We start from the raw sequence: 19,986 nt of genomic DNA, 5'->3' as shown, positions 1-19,986 counted from the left end.
CCTTTTTTCACCCGTGAAGGGTCGGGCGGTTTTGTGTCTCTGCGGTTTTTGCTGTAGTTTTTGTTTGGGCAAATCATGCACATTTGGGCAAACAACAAAAACTTACGATCACGGTCCCAGACGTTGCGATGGCCAATTAGTGTAATGAGTTCCATATATTTTATTTCCCTACGTAAACAGAACATGCTGCATGTATTTTTGCGCAACGGAATTGCGCACACAAACTATGTGCCTGTGAACGAACCCATTGAAGTCAATGGGTTCTGCGTGCAAATACGACCCTGTGAATCCGGCCTTAGGGTATGTTCGCACGGCGAATGCGATGACGATCTGCGCGGATTCTGCCTGTAAAAGCCGCGTCTGAAGTCGGTGACCACATCCAGACCCCCGAATTCAGCCCGTTCTCGGGGCTCGCTCACACAGCGCTCATTTGCTGCATCAGATAAACTGCGCTCCGTATAGACTTTGGCGCGGATTCGCGTTTAAAGTGCTAGGAGGTGGATTTGCTGTTGATTCGACGTCCGATTCGCAGAATTCCATCGCGGGAACGAGACCTTGCTATTTCTTCTCCATCATTAATCATTGATTCTGTGCTTTGGTCTCCTCTGTCGTTGGATCGATTTTGGAGGGAGGGAGATGGCGGTCATGTGACCGCCTCCTGCCACGATAATCTTCCATGCGCTGCATTAATCGCTCGTTCTCTGCATCTTTCCGGTGCTCATTGAAGGCCACCGCAGGGTCACTATGAGGAAAATGCTGCTCAGCGCTCACCTCTTAAAGGGGACCCTGCTCAAGAGAGGAAATACTTCCAACCTCAGCGACTAGTGTATAGAAGGAGGTGGGACTCGCAGGGTTAATATCAAGGAGTAGCTGTGCTGTGATACATCTCTGTAGAGTGTCTGCTCCTGGGGTCCTTGCTGTGATAGACCCCTGTGGAGTCTGCGTCCAGGGTGCCCCCCGTTATACATGTGCTCTTCGGGCCATGGTGCTGTGTATATACCTCCGGTCACCAACGTGTCCGTCATGCACACACGACACAGCCTGGGGAGGGTGTTGTGTACCCTAACTCATGAGCTAAGGAGGGTTTCTTGTACCCTGGGTCACAGGCTGGAGAAGGTCCCGCCTATCCTAGGTCACGGGCTGGAGAGGGTCTCTTGTACCCTGGGTCACAGGCTGGAGAAGGTCTCTTGTGTACCCTGGGTCATGGGCTGAGAAGGGTTTTGTGTACCCTGGGTCATGGGCTGAGAAGGGTCTTGTGTACCCTGGGTCATGGGCTGAGAAGGGTCTTGTGTACCCTGGGTCATGGGCTGGAGAGGGTCCCTTGTACCCTAGGTCACGGGCTGATGAGAGTCTCTTGTACCCTGGGTCACAGGCTGAGGAGGGTCTCTTGTACCCTGGGTCACAGGCTGAGGAGGGTCTCTTGTACCCTGGGTCACGTGGTGGGAAGGGTGTTGTATACCCTGGGTCACAGTGTGGGGAGGGTCTTGTGTACCCTAACTCATGAGCTAAGAAGGATTTCTTGTACCCTGGGTCACAGGCTGAGGAGGGTCTCTTGTACCCTAGGTCACGAGCTGATGAGAGTCTCTTGTACCCTGGGTCACGTGGTGGGGAGGGTGTTGTATACCCTGGGTCACAGTGTGGGGAGGGTCTCTTGTACCCTCAGTCACGTGGTGGGGAGATCTCTTGTATCCTGGGTCATGGACTGGGGAGGGTCAGGTGAGATGTCAGAGGCAATTATTAATAATACTCGTCCCTGCATGTACTCGCTGCCATGCTGTTGCACAGAAGCGAGTATCATTGGCTCGCAACTGGGTGGCTGGAGGAAATTTCACTTCTCGCTCTCCCCCTCCCCTCTCCATTCACTTTAACAGCGGCCGTTCAGTACTAAACGACTGCTGTGTTCAGTAAATGGAGAGGGGCGGGTGAAAGCGAGGAGAGCAATTTCCTCCAGCTGCCCCGCTGTGAGCCAATGATACTCACTCCAGTGCAAGAGCACGGGAGCGAGTACATGCGGGGACGAGTGTGGGGCATTGTTTGCCCGACAGTCGTCCCGTGAAAATGGGGCATAACTCCTCTCTCCCGCTTGCATTAAATTTCTCTCTTCTATATCTTTCAGAAACGTTAATGGATTCAACGACTGCGACTGCCGAGCTCGGGTGGACCGTACATCCGTCCTCAGGGGTGAGTAGCGCTGACCACATCAAACCGTGACCTGCAGTGGAGATCTATCATGCCGACCGTAAACGCCAAGTATGAAATCTGCAGTGTATGGCCGGCCATCAGAGGCGTTCATGTCCCGGCTGCTGACCAATACCAGCGTGACCCGCAGACCTCTGACCTGGCACTTATAGATCTTTATCCGCCAATTACCAGAGACCGGCGCCTGAGATCCGGCTCATTATAGGAAGACGAGGAGCCTTGTCCACGGAGATGGAGGAATTAGTGGCTGTTGGGGTATAGAGGAATTAGACTTTGAGCAAGGGATGGAGGGATCCGTCTGGCATCTAGTGATGGAGGGATAAACCAGAGGTCATGGAATAAAGGGATCTGGCAGCATCAGAGGTTGAAGGGATCAGGCAGGTGTCGGGGGTATAGAGCGCCCGTGTCGGGGGTATAGAGCGCCCGCGTCAGAATAGGAGGATCAGGCCGATGTCAGCGGTTGTAGGGCTCAGGGTACTGTCGGTACATGAAGGTCAGTGTCAGGTTCTATAGAGTGATCATGCCCGGATTGGCTTGTTGTTGGGTTATAGAGGGTAGATGTTGGGTTGTAGGAATCGGGGTGATGTTGGGCTAGACTGACCAGGCCAGCGTCAGGGGCTAGAGGGAATGGGCTGTCTCTATAGAGGGCAGGATTGAGATATTATCAGGGAATGGAGAATAGGGGTAGCTTCAGTGGATGTCATAAAGTGATCAGATCAACATTCGGGGGTGATAGAGGAATTGGGACGGTATTGGAGGGGGGAATAGATAGATCAGGCCGGCATTGGAGGAGGGAGATGAAGGGATTGTGCTGTTGTCAGTGAATGGAGAGATTGGGCAGGCATTTACGTTGAGAGGATGAAGGGATCGTCTGCCTTTTGGAGGGTGGGAAGGAAGAAATAGAAGGATCAGGCGAATAGCAGTGGATTGAGGGGCCAAGCATGTGTCATAGGATAAAATGTTTGGGCTGGTGTTGTGGTATGGAGGAATTGAGCTGGTGTTAAGGGGTTATGGATTGATTTGGCCGGTGTGAAGAGGAATGGCGGGCAGGTGTCATGGGATGGAAGGCTTAGGTATGGTGTCAGGGTCTAGAGGAATCAGGATGCTGTCGGGCTCTAGAGGGATCAGGATGCTGTCAGGGTCTAGAGGGATCAGGATGCTGTCAGGGTCTAGAGGGATCAGGATGCTGTCGGGGTCTAGAGGGATCAGGATGCTGTCGGGGTCGGGAGGGATCAGGATGCTGCTGGTGTCTAGAGGGATCTGGATGCTGTCAGGGTCTAGAGGGATCTGGATGCTGTCAGGGTCTAGAGGGATCAGGATGCTGTCGGGGTCGGGAGGGATCAGGATGCTGTCGGGGTCGGGAGGGATCAGGATGCTGTCGGGGTCGGGAGGGATCAGGATGCTGTCGGGGTCTAGAGGGATCTGGATGCTGTCGGGGTCTAGAGGGATCAGGATGCTGTCGGGGTCGGGAGGGATCAGGATGCTGCTGCTGTCTAGAGGGATCTGGATGCTGTCAGGGTCTAGAGGGATCTGGATGCTGTCAGGGTCTAGAGGGATCTGGATGCTGTCAGGGTGTAGAGGGATCAGGATGCTGTCGGGGTCGGGAGGGATCTGGATGCTGTCGGGGTCGGGAGGGATCAGGATGCTGTCGGGGTCGGGAGGGATCAGGATGCTGTCGGGGTCGGGAGGGATCAGGATGCTGTCGGGGTCGGGAGGGATCAGGATGCTGTCGGGGGCCTAGAGGGATCAGGATGCTGTCGGGGGCCTAGAGGGATCAGGATGCTGTCGGGGGCCTAGAGGGATCAGGATGCTGTCGGGGGCCTAGAGGGATCAGGATGCTGTCGGGGGCCTAGAGGGATCAGGATGCTGTCGGGGGCCTAGAGGGATCAGGATGCTGTCGGGGGCCTAGAGGGATCAGGATGCTGTCGGGGGCCTAGAGGGATCAGGATGCTGTCGGGGGCCTAGAGGGATCAGGATGCTGTCGGGGGCCTAGAGGGATCAGGATGCTTTCAGGGCCTAGAGGGATCAGGATGCTTTCAGGGTCTAGAGGGATGAGGATGCTGCCGGGGTCTAGAGGGATCGGGATGCTGCCGGGGTCTAGAGGGATCGGGATGCTGCCGGCGTCTAGAGGGATCGGGATGCTGCCGGCGTCTAGAGGGATCGGGATGCTGCCGGCGTCTAGAGGGATCGGGATGCTGCCGGCGTCTAGAGGGATCGGGATGCTGCCGGCGTCTAGAGGGATCGGGATGCTGCCGGCGTCTAGAGGGATCGGGATGCTGCCGGCGTCTAGAGGGATCGGGATGCTGCCGGGGTCTAGAGGGATCAGGATGCTGCCGGGGTCTAGAGGGATCGGGATGCTGCCGGCGTCTAGAGGGATCGGGATGCTGCCGGGGTCTAGAGGGATCGGGATGCTGCCGGCGTCTAGAGGGATCGGGATGCTGCCGGCGTCTAGAGGGATCGGGATGCTGCCGGTGTCTAGAGGGATCGGGATGCTGCCGGCGTCTAGAGGGATCAGGATGCTGCCGGGGTCTAGAGGGATCAGGATGCTGTCGGGGGCCTAGAGGGATCAAGCTTCCATCAAGATGGCGACAGATGTCCAGCGATAAAGTCCTCAGGCTCGCGTCAGCAGATAGAAGGATCAGCTAGGTGGGATATAGGGGGATTTGGCCATTAGGCTGGCCTCCGGGTTTAGGGGGCTTCACACTTGTGATCGCGTTATCGCTGCGTTTTTACGCAAATGTCAATAGGAGTTTCTAATGTTAAAAACGCATCACACAAAAATGACAAGTTTGTGAAAGCAGCCTTAGAGGGATCGGACTGGGGGCAGCATGTACAGGGCAGGGGTCAGGAGATATAGGGTTTTGGGGTACAGCCGGCACGTGTCAGGGGGCTTGGCATGCTGGGCTTGTTTTAGGGAATGAAGGGTCAGGTGGGTGTCCGGCTGTAGGGATCGTCCGTCATCACAGGGCAATGTTATCTAGTGTTAGGGCCCTTTGACACGGGGCGACCTGTTGGGCACCGATGCCAACACGTCGTCCCAGCAATGTTCCCTGAGCGGGTCGGGGATCGTTCCGTCCGCCTTCCTCCATTCACGGTGGTTCATAGATGAATGATTAAGTGTTCCCATGGGCCGATGCGTCCTTCAGTTTTCTGCATGCATAGGCCGAATCGTTCCGTCGGGGCGTACGTGTTCACCGAGCGATAACCTTCAGATTGCCGCTGGATGCTAAACGATTTATCAGGCCCATGTAAAGGCGTCCTTACATGGGACTGCAGGTGACACTACATCATCTATACTCTGTAGTGAAACCCTCTAGAGGTAGATGACGCTTGCAGCTCTGCTACATCTGTTTAGTAAGGTCAGATGAAGAGGGCCGCTTCCTCTGGCAGCTGAAGGTGCGGCGCGGCGCCCTCCGCCCGCAGTGGCTGTCCTCTGGACGTTCCATTCTGGCACCCCCTCCCCTGCTGCGGCGCTGGATGGCGGCCAAACCCTCTTTTTTTGACACAATTGCCGAAACTTGGTTGGAATAAGAAAAGGATCCGTCAAGAAAAGGGGGATTAGAAGCTGTCAGACAAAACATCGGCCCCTCCCCGAATACGAGGGGGTGTGAAGCCCCTCGGTGGAGGCTGCGCCACCATCCCAGAGCCACCTCGCCCGCTTTGATCTGTGGGAGCAGTAGTGGGTATGAAGGCTCGGGTTATGGGGGGCACACTACCCTCCCCCCCCCGGATTCCTCGGCCGCCATATTGTTGTCCTTTTATCTCTCCTCCTCGCCAAGCGGCTAATGAGGCCCAGGAGCAGCGCTGAGGAGGCTGGGGGTTATTGTGCTCGTCTCCAGCGCTTGGCATGTTAATTAGAAGAGCAGGAGAAAGGCAGAGAGTCCTAATTAACACGTAGGGGGGGCACCTGCCGGGCGCGGAGGCCTCCGAGTGACACATTTTCTGGGATTAGCGCGTCCGCCATGCTTTCTGGTGTTGGAGTCTCACAATGAGGCGGCACTCTCCCTTCCCCCACCCGTCCGTTCTGGTTATTTGGTAGCGATGTTTGCAAAGGAGGCAGGTTGTCATGACAACCAAGTGACAGTACGAAGTGGGGGGGTTTATCGCGGCCCACCAGAGACACTCATTTACTAAGGAACGCACGGAAACCTATTCCAGTAGAAGACATGACAAGAGCGTAGTCAGCGACTAACCCCGACACCAGACTGTACCACGCATGGAAGGATTAGATACAACCACTCTGCTTAGATACAGTGGCTCAGCAGGCGGTATCACACACGAGATGCTTAGATACATCGGCGGTGCGGGATGTGTCTGCAGCGGTTATCTGTAGAATTTCTGGGCCTCCGACCAAACTTCCTTCATGTCGTCTCCTGGCCAAAACTGTGGCTGGGGATTAACCCCTGCTGTCCGGCGGGTCCCATCTGCAGGGTGTGTGCGGATTCCAGCAGTGAGCTCATCACTGGGAGCAGCATGCCATGTATGATGGGAGCAGTGGTCAGCAGTATGCCATGTATGATGGGAGCAGTGGTCAGCAGTATGCCATGTATGATGGGAGCAGTGGTCAGCAGCATGCCATGTATGATGGGAGCAGTGGTCAGCAGCATGCCATGTATGATGGGAGCAGTGGGCAGCAGGATGCCATGTATGATGGGAGCAGTGGTCAGCAGCATGCCATGTATGATGGGAGCAGTGGGCAGCAGGATGCCATGTATGATGGGAGCAGTGGTCAGCAGGATGCCATGTATGATGGGAGCAGTGGTCAGCAGCATGCCATGTATGATGGGAGCAGTGGTCAGCAGTATGCCATGTATGATGGGAGCAGTATGCCATGTATGATGGGAGCAGTGGTCAGCAGCATATCATGTATGATGGGAGCAGTGGTCAGCAGCATGCCATGTATGATGGGAGCAGTGGTCAGCAGGATGCCATGTATGATGGGAGCAGTGGTCAGCAGTATGGCATGTATGATGGGAGCAGTGGTCAGCAGCATGGCATGTATGATGGGAGCAGTGGTCAGCAGCATGTCATGTATGATGGGAGCAGTGGTCAGCAGCATGGCATGTATGATGGGAGCAGTGGTCAGCAGCATGTCATGTATGATGGGAGCAGTATGCCATGTATGATGGGAGCAGTGGTCAGCAGCATGTCATGTATGATGGGAGCAGTGGTCAGCAGTAAGCCATGTATGATGGGAGCAGTGGTCAGCAGTATGCCATGTATGATGAGAGCAGTGGTCAGCAGCATGCCATGTATGATGGGAGCAGTGGTCAGCAGCATGTCATGTATGATGGGAGCAGTGGTCAGCAGCATGCCATGTATGATGGGAGCAGTGGTCAGCAGGATGCCATGTATGATGGGAGCAGTGGTCAGCAGTATGGCATGTATGATGGGAGCAGTGGTCAGCAGCATGGCATGTATGATGGGAGCAGTGGTCAGCAGCATGTCATGTATGATGGGAGCAGTGGTCAGCAGCATGGCATGTATGATGGGAGCAGTGGTCAGCAGCATGTCATGTATGATGGGAGCAGTATGCCATGTATGATGGGAGCAGTGGTCAGCAGCATGTCATGTATGATGGGAGCAGTGGTCAGCAGTAAGCCATGTATGATGGGAGCAGTGGTCAGCAGTATGCCATGTATGATGAGAGCAGTGGTCAGCAGCATGCCATGTATGATGGGAGCAGTGGTCAGCAGCATGTCATGTATGATGGGAGCAGTGGTCAGCAGCATGGCATGTATGATGGGAGCAGTGGTCAGCAGCATGCCATGTATGATGGGAGCAGTGGTCAGCAGTATGCCATGTATGATGGGAGCAGTGGTCAGCAGCATACCATGTATGATGGGAGCAGTGGTCAGCAGTATGTCATGTATGATGGGAGCAGTGGTCAGCAGCATGTCATGTATGATGGGAGCAGTGGTCAGCAGCATGCCATGTATGATGGGAGCAGTATGCCATGTATGATGGGAGCAGTGGTCAGCAGCATGCCATGTATGATGGGAGCAGTGGTCAGCAGCATGTCATGTATGATGGGAGCAGTGGTCAGCAGCATGCCATGTATGATGGGAGCAGTGGTCAGCAGCATGTCATGTATGATAGGAGCAGTGGTCAGCAGCATGTCATGTATGATGGGAGCAGTATGCCATGTATGATGGGAGCAGTGGTCAGCAGCATGTCATGTATGATGGGAGCAGTGGTCAGCAGGATGCCATGTATGATGGGAGCAGTGGTCAGCAGAATGCCATGTATGATGGGAGCAGTGGTCAGCAGCATGTCATGTATGATGGGAGCAGTATGCCATGTATGATGGGAGCGGTGGTCAGCAGGATGCCATGTATGATGGGAGCAGTGGTCAGCAGGATGCCATGTATGATGGGAGCAGTGGTCAGCAGAATGCCATGTATGATGGGAGCAGTGGTCAGCAGCATGTCATGTATGATGGGAGCAGTATGCCATGTATGATGGGAGCAGTGGTCAGCAGCATGTCATGTATGATGGGAGCAGTGGTCAGCAGAATGCCATGTATAAGGTGAGCAGTGGTCAGCAGCATGTCATGTATGATGGGAGCAGTGGTCAGCAGTATGCCATGTATGATGGGAGCAGTGGGCAGCAGTATGCCATGTATGATGAGAGCAGTGGTCAGCAGCATGCCATGTATGATGGGAGCAGTGGTCAGCAGCATGCCATGTATGATGGGAGCAGTGGTCAGCAGCATGCCATGTATGATGGGAACAGTGGTCAGCAGTATGCCATGTATGATGGGAGCAGTGGTCAGCAGCATGCCATGTATGATGGGAGCAGTGGTCAGCAGCGTGCCATGTATGATGGGAGCAGTGGTCAGCAGCATGCCATGTATGATGGGAGCAGTGGTCAGCAGAATGTCATGTATGATGGGAGCAGTGGTCAGCAGCATGCCATGTATGATGGGAGCAGTGGTCAGCAGCATGTCATGTATGATAGGAGCAGTGGTCAGCAGCATGTCATGTATGATGGGAGCAGTATGCCATGTATGATGGGAGCAGTGGTCAGCAGCATGTCATGTATGATGGGAGCAGTGGTCAGCAGGATGCCATGTATGATGGGAGCAGTGGTCAGCAGAATGCCATGTATGATGGGAGCAGTGGTCAGCAGCATGTCATGTATGATGGGAGCAGTATGCCATGTATGATGGGAGCGGTGGTCAGCAGCATGTCATGTATGATGGGAGCAGTGGTCAGCAGGATGCCATGTATGATGGGAGCAGTGGTCAGCAGAATGCCATGTATGATGGGAGCAGTGGTCAGCAGCATGTCATGTATGATGGGAGCAGTGGTCAGCAGAATGCCATGTATGATGGGAGCAGTGGTCAGCAGCATGTCATGTATGATGGGAGCAGTGGTCAGCAGTATGCCATGTATGATGGGAGCAGTGGGCAGCAGTATGCCATGTATGATGGGAGCAGTGGGCAGCAGCATGCCATGTATGATGGGAGCAGTGGTCAGCAGCATACCATGTATGATGGGAGCAGTGGTCAGCAGTATGCCATGTATGATGGGAGCAGTGGTCAGCAGTATGCCATGTATGATGGGAGCAGTGATCAGCAGTATGCCATGTATGATGGGAGCAGTGGTCAGCAGTATGCCATGTATGATGGGAGCAGTGGTCAGCAGCATGTCATGTATGATGGGAGCAGTGGTCAGCAGCATGTCATGTATGATGGGAGCAGTGGTCAGCAGCATGCCATGTATGATGGGAGCAGTGGTCAGCTGCATGTCATGTATGATGGGAGCGGTGGTCAGCAGCATGACATGTATGATGAGTGCAGTGGTCAGCAGTATGTCATGTATGATGGGAGCAGTGGTCAGCTGCATGTCATGTATGATGGGAGCACTGGTCAGCTGCATGTCATGTATGATGGGAGCAGTGGTCAGCTGCATGTCATGCATGATGGGAGCAGTGGTCAGCTGCATGTCATGCATGATGGGAGCAGTGGTCAGCTGCATGTCATGTATGATGGGAGCGGTGGTCAGCAGCATGTCATGTATGATGGGAGCGGTGGTCAGCAGCATGTCATGTATGATGGGAGCGGTGGTCAGCAGCATGTCATGTGTGATGGGAGCAGTGGTCAGCTGCATGTCCTGCGTGATGGGAGCAGTGGTCAGCTGCATGTCATGTATGATGGGAGCGGTGGTCAGCAGCATGCCATGTATGATGGGTGCGGTGGTCAGCAGCATGTCATGTGTGATAGAAGCGGTGGTCAGCAGCATGCCATGTATGATGGGAGCAGTGGTCAGCAGCATGCCATGTATAATGAGTGCAGTGGTCAGCAGCATGTCACGTATGATTGGGAGTAGTGGTCAGCAGCATGTCACATATGATGGGAGCAGTGGTCAGCAGCATGTCACGTATGATTGGGAGTAGTGGTCAGCAGCATGTCACATATGGGAGCAGTGGTCAGCAGCATGTCACGTATGATGAGATCAGTGGTCAGCAGCATGTCACGGATGATGGGAGCAATGCTCAGCAATGTGTTATGTGTATGATGGAAGCAGCCATCATCAGTGTATGATGTGTATGGAGCTGGAGCAGTGGTCAGCAGAATGTGATGTGTATAGAGCTGGAGCAGTGGTCAGCAGTGTGTAATGTGTGTGGAGCTGGATCAGTAGTCAGCAGTGTGTGATGCATGTAGAGCTGGAGCAGTGGTCAGCAGTGTGTGATGTGTATGGAGCTGGAGCAGTGGTCAGCAGTGTGTGATGTGTGTGGAGCTGGATCAGTGGTCAGCAGTGTGTGATGTATGTAGAGCTGGAGCAGTGGTCAGCAGTGTGTGATGTATGTAGAGCTGGAGCAGTGGTCAGCAGTGTGTGATGTGTATAGAGCTGGAGCAGTGGTCAGCAGTGTGTGATGTGTATAGAGCTGGAGCAGTGGTCAGCAGTGTGTGATGTATGTAGAGCTGGAGCAGTGGTCAGCAGTGTGTGATGTATGTAGAGCTGGAGCAGTGGTCAGCAGTGTGTGATGTGTATAGAGCTGGAGCAGTGGTCAGCAGTGTGTGATGTGTATAGAGCTGGAGCAGTGGTCAGCAGTGTGTGATGTGTATGGAGCTGGAGCAGTGGTCAGCAGTGTGTGATGTGTATGGAGCTGGAGCAGTGGTCAGCAGTGTGTGATGTGTATGGAGCTGGATCAGTGGTCAGCAGCTTATGATTTCCCGGATATTGGAGTGATTGTACTCGGTATTCACGGTTGTCATCTTGTCCCTTTAATCCCTCTGCGGCTCTGACTGAGACGAGAAGCCCTTCAGCGTCCGTTGGTCCCATGAGTAGGAGTAGTGATAAGAGCCCTTGCCCATTGCTTGTCTTTGCTGGCTGCTGGTGGACGGAGTCTGGTGTTCGGTGTGTCTCCTGGCGTGTCCCATCAGTCCGGTGGTCCGACGGCCGCAGTCCTGCTGAGGAGAACGTTTCATAAGATGTTTTTGCACCTTCTTCTGTGTTGGGCTCTCAGGAGCCGAGTCACCAGCACTGCTAAAAGTTTGCTGTTGGGGCCCAACGTTTTGGCTGTGTTTTCTATCTGTCTGTGAGTTTCTGTGTAGTTATGTTGTGTGTTTCTTTTGCGCAGTGGGAGGAGGTGAGTGGCTATGATGAGAACATGAACACCATCCGGACGTACCAGGTCTGCAACGTCTTCGAGTCCAATCAGAACAACTGGCTGAGAACCAAGTACATCCGGCGGAGAGGAGCGCACCGCATCCACGTGGAGATGAAGTTCTCTGTCCGGGACTGTAGCAGCATCCCCAACGTCCCCGGCTCCTGCAAAGAGACCTTTAACCTTTACTACTACGAATTGGATAGTGACTCGGCCACTAAAACCTTCCCGCTCTGGATGGAGACCCCTTGGGCCAAAGTGGACACCATAGCCGCCGATGAGAGCTTCTCCCAGGTGGATCTGGGGGGACGAGTCATGAAGATTAACACAGAGGTGCGAAGTTTTGGCCCAGTTTCTAAAAATGGTTTCTACCTGGCCTTCCAGGACTACGGTGGCTGTATGTCTCTTATCGCTGTGCGAGTTTTTTACCGGAAGTGTCCACGAGTGATTCAGAATGGCGCAGTATTTCAGGAAACCTTGTCTGGAGCGGAGAGCACCTCCTTGGTGGCAGCTCGGGGGACTTGTATAACCAACGCGGAGGAGGTAGATGTGCCAATCAAACTGTACTGTAATGGAGATGGAGAATGGCTGGTGCCCATCGGCCGCTGTATGTGTAAAGCTGGCTACGAGTCTGTGGAGAACGGAACCGTGTGCAGAGGTAAATATGTGCTTTATGTATATATGTATTATATGATGCAACCATATATGTGGTAGTATATAATATAGAAGATATGGGGGCGTATTATATGGAAGGGTGCATGTCTTTGTTACGTGTCTCGTATGTGCTTCAGTGTCACTTCGTCAAGCCACGGAGAGTTATAGAAAAGTTGATGGCAAGAGCAGTCTAAACTTTCTTCTAACTTTCTTCTAACTTTCTTCTAACTTTCTTCTAACTTTCTTCTAACTTTCTTCTAACTTTCTTCTAACTTTCTTTCAACTTTCTTTCAACTTTCTTCTAACTTTCTTTCAACTTTCTTCTAACCTCTGCTTTGAACACTGAATTAGGAAGGGGGTGCGCCGGTCCTGGAGGTACTGCAATACCTGATCAATGTGCGGAGTGGACAGAGCAAGCTCTTTTTTTCAGCTCCCTGTTCTAAAAATCCATTTAATATATGGTCCCCATAAAGGTGACCTCCATGTTTAGTGGGTGCTGGCTAACGACGGTGGTCATCAAACGATGACCGTAAGTGGCAGAAATCTTGGGGAACTGCAGCCAGGGCACATATACATTGCTGGCAGCTTCATAGGATCTGCCCATAACCCCAACAATGTAATAGCTGAAATTATCATTATGACTTGGTTTTGAGGGCTCCATGAGCAGCTAAGCCGCCCCCTGATGAGCGGCGGGACCACTGCACCGTGCTAATCTGCCCAAAAATGTAGATAGATTCTTCTACTCCTTAGTCAGAAAACAGCATATTGACTTCTCTTAGAAACTGTCTTGGGTCTCCTCGGTGGCATGGTCTGGCCTCATTGTGTAGGGAGAAGAAGTTGAGTTATCCATCACCAACTGACTTCTGTGGAAGAGTGTTGTGAGCATGCTCAATGGCGTGTGTAGGGAGAATGAGAAGCTGAGTTGTGCCATCTTCTATTGACTTCTGTGGGAGAGTGTTATGAGCATGCTCAGTGAGGTGTGTAGGGAGAATGAGAAGCTGAGTTATCCATCACCTAGTGACTTCTGTTGGAGAAGTGCTGTGAGCATGCTCTGTGCTGTTTGAAGAGAACGAGAAGCTGAATTGTCCCGTCACCTAGTGACTTCTGTTGGAGAGTGCTGTGAGCATGCTCTGTGCTGTGTAGAGAGAAGGAGAAGTTAAACGACAACCTGAACTGACTGACTGAGTATCGTTATCACGTACAGGCGATGTTAAGGCACTTTTACACAATTCTTGCTGGAAACGCCGAATTCTGGCGATAATCGTTCCGTGTGCATGCGGCTGCCGACATGGCGGTGTGAGAATTCGCTCACCTTTCAGAGTGAGAACAAAAGGCTAAGCAACTGTTGGCCAATCTACCAACGACTTACTGTGAATGGAGGCAGGTGGCCGGAATGATGTGTAAAGCGCAGGAGTGATAGTTGGGTGGTGGTCCGTGTGACGGCTGTCAGACACTCATGTGCCCGACAGTCATTGCATGTAAAGGTGCCTTTAGGGAATGGCTGACTATCTGTACAACAAGGGTTGTGATTTATGGAAAAATGGGGACAGGTTACTACAGCTCTGTCCCACCAGCAGCGTCCGAGTACTTGCGTTCCTGTAACATCCGTGGACCTCTGATGTGGAGACCCCAGACGGAGTTCTCAGTGTTGCAGTTGGCCTCCATTATTAATTTCGTGTCTTGGTAAAAGCTGGTGCGGATGATGTGGGTGATGAATCCTGGTGTAATCAGTAGGTTCTTTGTGCGGTCCGACGGTGAGACCCTCAGCAGATGACCCTTGTCCCCACATTGGATTTCTTTAGGCCTGGCCGTCTGCAAACCCATAACTCCCACTACTTTACTTCTTCACGGTAACGGGACAACCCCCTAATGTATGATGATTGGTTATAGCAAATGTATCGTCGGTAAATGGTAACATGATGCTCAATAACCCCTTAGTGCTTGCTGTAAAAAGACGTCTTGGCGGTCACTAACGGGCCTTATTTTGGTGCGTGAGGCTTTTTATGACACCTAAGAATTAGACCAGCATGGGCATGGGCATGGGCATTCTCATGCCAGTTATAGCAGAAGCTCAGCTGATGATGACCAGGCTCCTGCTCCAACCTCTAGCTTTGATCCCTAACTCTTCCTAGATGTTGTGGGCAATGCTGACTGTGGCATCTAAGTGGTTTACAGAGTGAGGGTGCTACTTCTGTACCCTATTGACCCTTTCTAACACGATCGTGAGAGAGGAACAGGTTGCCACGGGAGGTGGTGAGTTCTCCTTCAATGGAAGTCTTCAGAGGCTGGACCGACATCTGTCTGGGATGATTTAGTGATCCTGCACTGAGTAGGGGGTCGGACCCGATGACCCTGGAGGTCCCTTCCAACTCTTCCTATGATTTTAGGATGCCAATTAATTGCTGTGGCAGCCAGAGGCCAAATAATGCCTTTTGGGTCCATCCATAGAGGCCTATTAGGGTTTGTATGCTGTTGTAATATACCGCAGTACTGAAGTACTCCAGTGTATTATATAAAGATCGTTATAAGTGATGCTCCTAACAACCCTACAAAAGTTAGGCCGGGCTCACAGGAGCGTGTTTGAATTGCGTTTTATACGCACGACATACATGCGTGTAACACACGGTACATAGATTGGTTTTCGCTGGCACCACTTATTCAGATGACTGTATTTCTGCGCGTAAAAAAGTCACGTATAAAACGCGACCGTGCGAAGCGCGACCGTGCGAAGCATCGGATTACAATGACTTCATTCAGATGAACATGCGAGAAAAAATAGGAGCGACTCTCTTTTTTCAGCCATCTTTTTTTATACATGGATCTTGACCCGTCTTTTGCCGCGATACGCAGCGAGCTCCGTGCCGTACAATGCGGGAAAAGAAGACCGCTCGCCGTAATTAGGTATTAATTGTCATCCCAAGTATTTTATCCCGATCGCTGCTTGTCATCACCCCGTGCGAATGACTCTGAATACGCTAATTAAGATCGGGGGTCGGTCGTGTCAAAAATTCATTCATGCGAATCTACGGTGCGTACGCGCGGACATATAAGAGCCTGCGGTGAAGGAGGCCTTACACTGGCGGTAATACGTGAATAAAAAGCGCAGCATGTTCTGCGGTATATTATGCGCAGTCAATACTGATTGCTCTCTATGGGTGCGTACCGAACGCCGTACATACGCCGCGATTTACCACACGGCCGGCCTCATCTGTAACCTGCATGATGAATGCTGCGAAAAAGGAAAAACTGCTAAAATTGACATTTTTGTGTCCTGCACCTCACGAAAACAATAAAAGCTATGAAAAAGTTTGTATGCGCAAGAAAGCGGAGTAAATAAAACTGCAGCCTGTTCGCAGAAACACGAGCCGCAGCGACAGAGAATGAACTCTTACGGTTTGGACCGCAGCAGCAACTTTGTAAGTGTTACTATTGTTAAAAGACGGTAAAACGATATAAATGTGATCTTGTAGCGACTGGCGGAATCACGTTACCGTGTCATCTGTACAACATGGGGAATGCCATAAAACCCCTCAAAAAGGGCCAGAATTGCGCTTTTTTTGTTAGTCTTGCTTCCAAAGAACGGAGTAAAAAGTGAATAAAATCCGTTCCCACAAGTCGTCTCTCTAAACGCCGCGGCGCGCCCACAAAGGACGGCTCCATCAATGGAAAAAAAACGGCTCCAGCTCTTGGGGCGCCGTGACGCTAAAGCAATTTTTTAAAATTACTTTTAAAGTGTTTCTAATGTGCCAAAGTAGTAAAATAAAATGATAGAAATTTGGTATTTTCGTAATTCTATGTGTGAATGATGGTGTTAGAGAACGACGTCAGGGCAAAACCTCCCAAACATGGCAGAGCTTATTACCCTCTACCTCCCCCCTAAAAAACAATCCTAGAAGATACACATTATATGAACCCTGGAGCGATGCCGGTGAAAAATACAACAAACGCACTTTAGGGGCTTATTCACACAAACAGGAGAGTCCATTAATATGCAGCGTATTCATGGTCTAGAACCGCGGATTCCCTGCGTACTTCAGCCCTTCTGCTGTTCTTCGCGCTCTGTAGGCCCATTGTTTTGATGCATGAATACACCGTGAATACGCTGGATTCCTGTAAATTTGCGCTGGCCCGTTCCCTTTTATGCCCTTTTTCCGTATGTAATACATGCTGCATTGTTTACGGGTTTTTTTTTCCACACGACCGGAAGTCGCATGAAAACGCTAAGGGCTCCTTCCCACGGACGGATTTCTGCCGCGTAATATGCCCGCAGCTATTACGTTCTGTTGAACCTAATAGCACAATGCTTACGGTGCAGAATTCCGCACTGTAAAATCACCCGTCCTCACCCGCGGCATGCTCTATTTGCCGCGGGTGTACGCGCGGACGGCTTCCATTGCAGTCCATGAAAGCCGTCCGTCACGGTATATTCCGCTGTAGCACAGCGGAAGATAGCGTGAAACCGCTTCCCAGCCTACCGCAGCCGCGTCATGTGCCGCTTCACGTTCTCTATTGCGCATGCGCCCCGAAGCGGCATGCGGGACGTAGGACACTGGATCCACAGGTAAGTATTGGTTTTTCGGGGGGGGGGGGGGGGGGGCCGTGACGGGCTGTGTGAAGCCGGCCTAATACATAAATTACGCGGGCAAAAAATCCACGGCGTATTTACACCCCTGTACAAAAGATAAGAAAGAAAAAAATGATGCAAGTGGAATGAAACTGGAACAAATCGATGGCGATGGTTCTTTTTTGACAGATCGGTCTACTGGAGCCGGTCCAAATATAACAGGGAAGCGAAGGTCTCCGGTTGGTTCCCTTTTAACTCCATTTTGCCAAACATTTAATTTGAAAAGTTGGATACGTTAAAAACAGAAGCAAACGGCTGATGTGGGCGAGCGTGAAAGAACGGTGAGGGCAGAGATATAAAGTCATGGCACTTGGAGTGCAACGATTAGAGGGGGCAGAAAAAAGTGCTCGGTCATCGGGGCCTAAAATCGTCCGGTCATTACAAGGTGGATCTAACATGACTTTGCTTTGTGCTTGGAGCCGGCGCCTTTCTTCTGTCCTGAGGACCTTCTCAAAGTTTTTCGGAAAAGTTATCAATTCTGAAACTTTTTTCTGCCTGAAAGACGATGTTCGCACATGAGGTGATGGTGGCCAGCTGCGCCGTCTCCCCCGACTCCACCAGGAATATCCTATTAGGGAGCTCTGCCTTCCTACCGAGTCTAGAAGATTCCACATCAATCTTCCAGAGTTTTCCCAGAAATTCTCGCAATAATGACGTGTTTTTGAGCCGTGCAGACTCCTTCATCAGCTCTGTTGGCACTGTCAGTGCGTATTTACCAGAACCAGTGATGGAAGAGTCTGTCTGATTCTGCAACACCTCATCAATGAAAGATCCTAAGACCAACTTCACACGGGCGAGCGCGATATGGGGCCGTGAATCACAGCCCCACATCGCGCTCACCAGCATGTCAATTTCCCGCGGATGCAAGCCGTTTGTATGTCACATGACTCTGTGGAAGAAGCGATCCTCCACCTCGGCTCATCGTAGGTTTTCTCCCATTGTTCTCAATGAGAGACCTCGCATCGCATGCACCTAAAGCAGACAAAAACCCAGCTGTGTAATAGCGCCCTTATAACGCCCTTATAGCGCCGTTACACGTTAGACTAAGGATCCTTCACCGCGGTGTAAGAAGCGCTGAGTGTCAAAGTAGGTCAATCAGCGCTAGTTTGGATATCTTTGGCCGAGCATCGCTGTAGAAGTACTTTTAGGGTAGATTCGCACATGACAGGTTTTGGCGTCGATCCGTTGCTGAATAGGTGCGGATCTGCAACAAAATTGGCATTAACATCCACAGCATGTAATGCGGCTCAGCATCAGAATCTGCACAAACCCGCCATGTCTGAACGAACCCTAAAGGTTTAGGAGGGTTATCAGGCTCGAAAGTTCGTTTCCCTGATGGTCATCCCATGGAAATGTGCGAGAGATCATCGGTTGATCTGCTTATTTATGTGAGCATGAAGGTGCTCGCTGATCCCCAAACCCCCAGTGACCTTGAAGGTCCAGATCATAACCTTGACCTCCTGAGTATCCGAACACTCGACATTCTGTGAATGGGGAGATGTACAGCCGGCCGCTTCCTCGGGGTGAGGACGGTATTAAGGGAGCGTTCCCATAGCAGTCTACACTACGCTGTGGGGTTCAGTATGGGGTTACGTTAAGGTGCTGAGAACAGCGTAGTGGTAGAACCCCGGAACATATAAGGAAGAGCACCATTTGCCATCGTTGGTGAAACAGACACCACTTTGGGGTCCATTTGACGGGGTTTCCATTATATTTGATGTATAGACTAGTGTTGCTGACCACTATATACTCCCAATATAACAGAAACCCCAAGCGCTGCCTGTTTCACTAATGACGGTGAATGGTGCCGTTCATTATCCATTCGGGGGATCCGTCACATCGCTGTTTTCGGCACCTGTGATGTGACCCCCACATAGTATAGTGAAAAATGCCGTGGGAACTCTCCTTAACAATCGTTTGTCCCATAAAGCCAACCACCTGCTGTGTATCAGAAGTAGAGAACGAGGGCCCATCGGCATGGCTCATCAATCAGCACTCGTTACATCCGGACAATTATTATTTATTGGGTTTTACCTTACAGGGCTTCTGTATTTTACTATATAGCCCACTATGGATATACCTTTTAGGGTTGGCCAAACCCTGGTGGCGTCGTGTAACTATAGACATGACTGATCTTGGCTATGGTCGGCGTCAGATGTTGCTCAGTTTTCCAGTACCACGGGCTTTGCTGTAGTTGTGATGGTTTTTGTCAGGGGCCCCTCCAAGTCTTTGCCGATTCATGATGCTGACTTCAGATGGGTCTTTTGACCCAGAGCTGGAAAAGACCCTGGAGCTAGGTGGCCCTGGTGGCTGGCTTACAATATTCTGTGGCCCCTGGTATCCAGTTGCTCTTTGTATTTGGTGAATCATTGTATTTTGTAGGCCCTGATCTGATGGGTCTCTGTATCTGTTGACCCGCATTATCCGTGTTTCTGTTGGCTCCTGTTTTTTTGTGGCTCTCCTATGTGGTGGCCCCTTGTATTGTGTGTCTGTTTTTGTTTTCCCCTCTTATCTGGTGGTCCTCTGTGTCTGGTGACTCTTTGGTTATTTGGTGGCTCTCTGTCTCTGCTGGTTACCAGTCTCTGGTGGCTCTCTTATCTGGTGGCCCCCAGTATTAAGTAACTCTCTTTATTTGGTGGCGTCTGGTATCTGGTGATTTGTTGGTATTTGGTGGCTCTCTCTCTGGTCACCGCCAAGTTCTGGTGGCTCTCATAACAGATGGCCCCAGTTTGTGGTGGCTCCCTTTATCTGGTGATTTGTGGTATTTGAATGCTCTGATATTCCGTGGCCCCTAGTATTTGTTGCCTCTTTGTATCTGGTGGTCCTTGGGGTCTGGTGACACTTGGTATTTGATGTCTCTCTGTTTCTGGTGGTCCCTGGTCTCTGGTGGCTTT

The 19,986-nt window shown here is 51.6% G+C and overlaps 1 protein-coding gene and 1 pseudogene across 4 annotated transcripts in view; one reads left to right on the top strand and one right to left on the bottom strand.

Annotated features, from left to right (window-relative positions):
* EPHB2 (EPH receptor B2) overlaps positions 1-19,986 on the top strand; it is a 127,501-nt gene that overhangs the window by 47,151 nt on the left and 60,364 nt on the right. For all 4 annotated transcript variants that reach the window (XM_066606214.1, XM_066606217.1, XM_066606215.1 and 1 more), the window contains exons 2-3: positions 2,117-2,181; positions 11,788-12,472. In XM_066606214.1, coding sequence (XP_066462311.1) covers positions 2,117-2,181; positions 11,788-12,472 — 750 coding nt within the window. The remainder of the gene's footprint in view (positions 1-2,116; positions 2,182-11,787; positions 12,473-19,986) is intronic.
* On the bottom strand, positions 12,822-12,945 carry LOC136572096 (U2 spliceosomal RNA; annotated as a pseudogene).

This window comes from Eleutherodactylus coqui, chromosome 6, assembly GCF_035609145.1.
Source record: "Eleutherodactylus coqui strain aEleCoq1 chromosome 6, aEleCoq1.hap1, whole genome shotgun sequence".
Taxonomy (NCBI): Eukaryota; Metazoa; Chordata; class Amphibia; order Anura; family Eleutherodactylidae; genus Eleutherodactylus; species Eleutherodactylus coqui.
The sequence above is the reverse complement of the archived record's forward strand: the minus strand, read 5'-3'. Positions and strand labels throughout refer to the sequence as shown.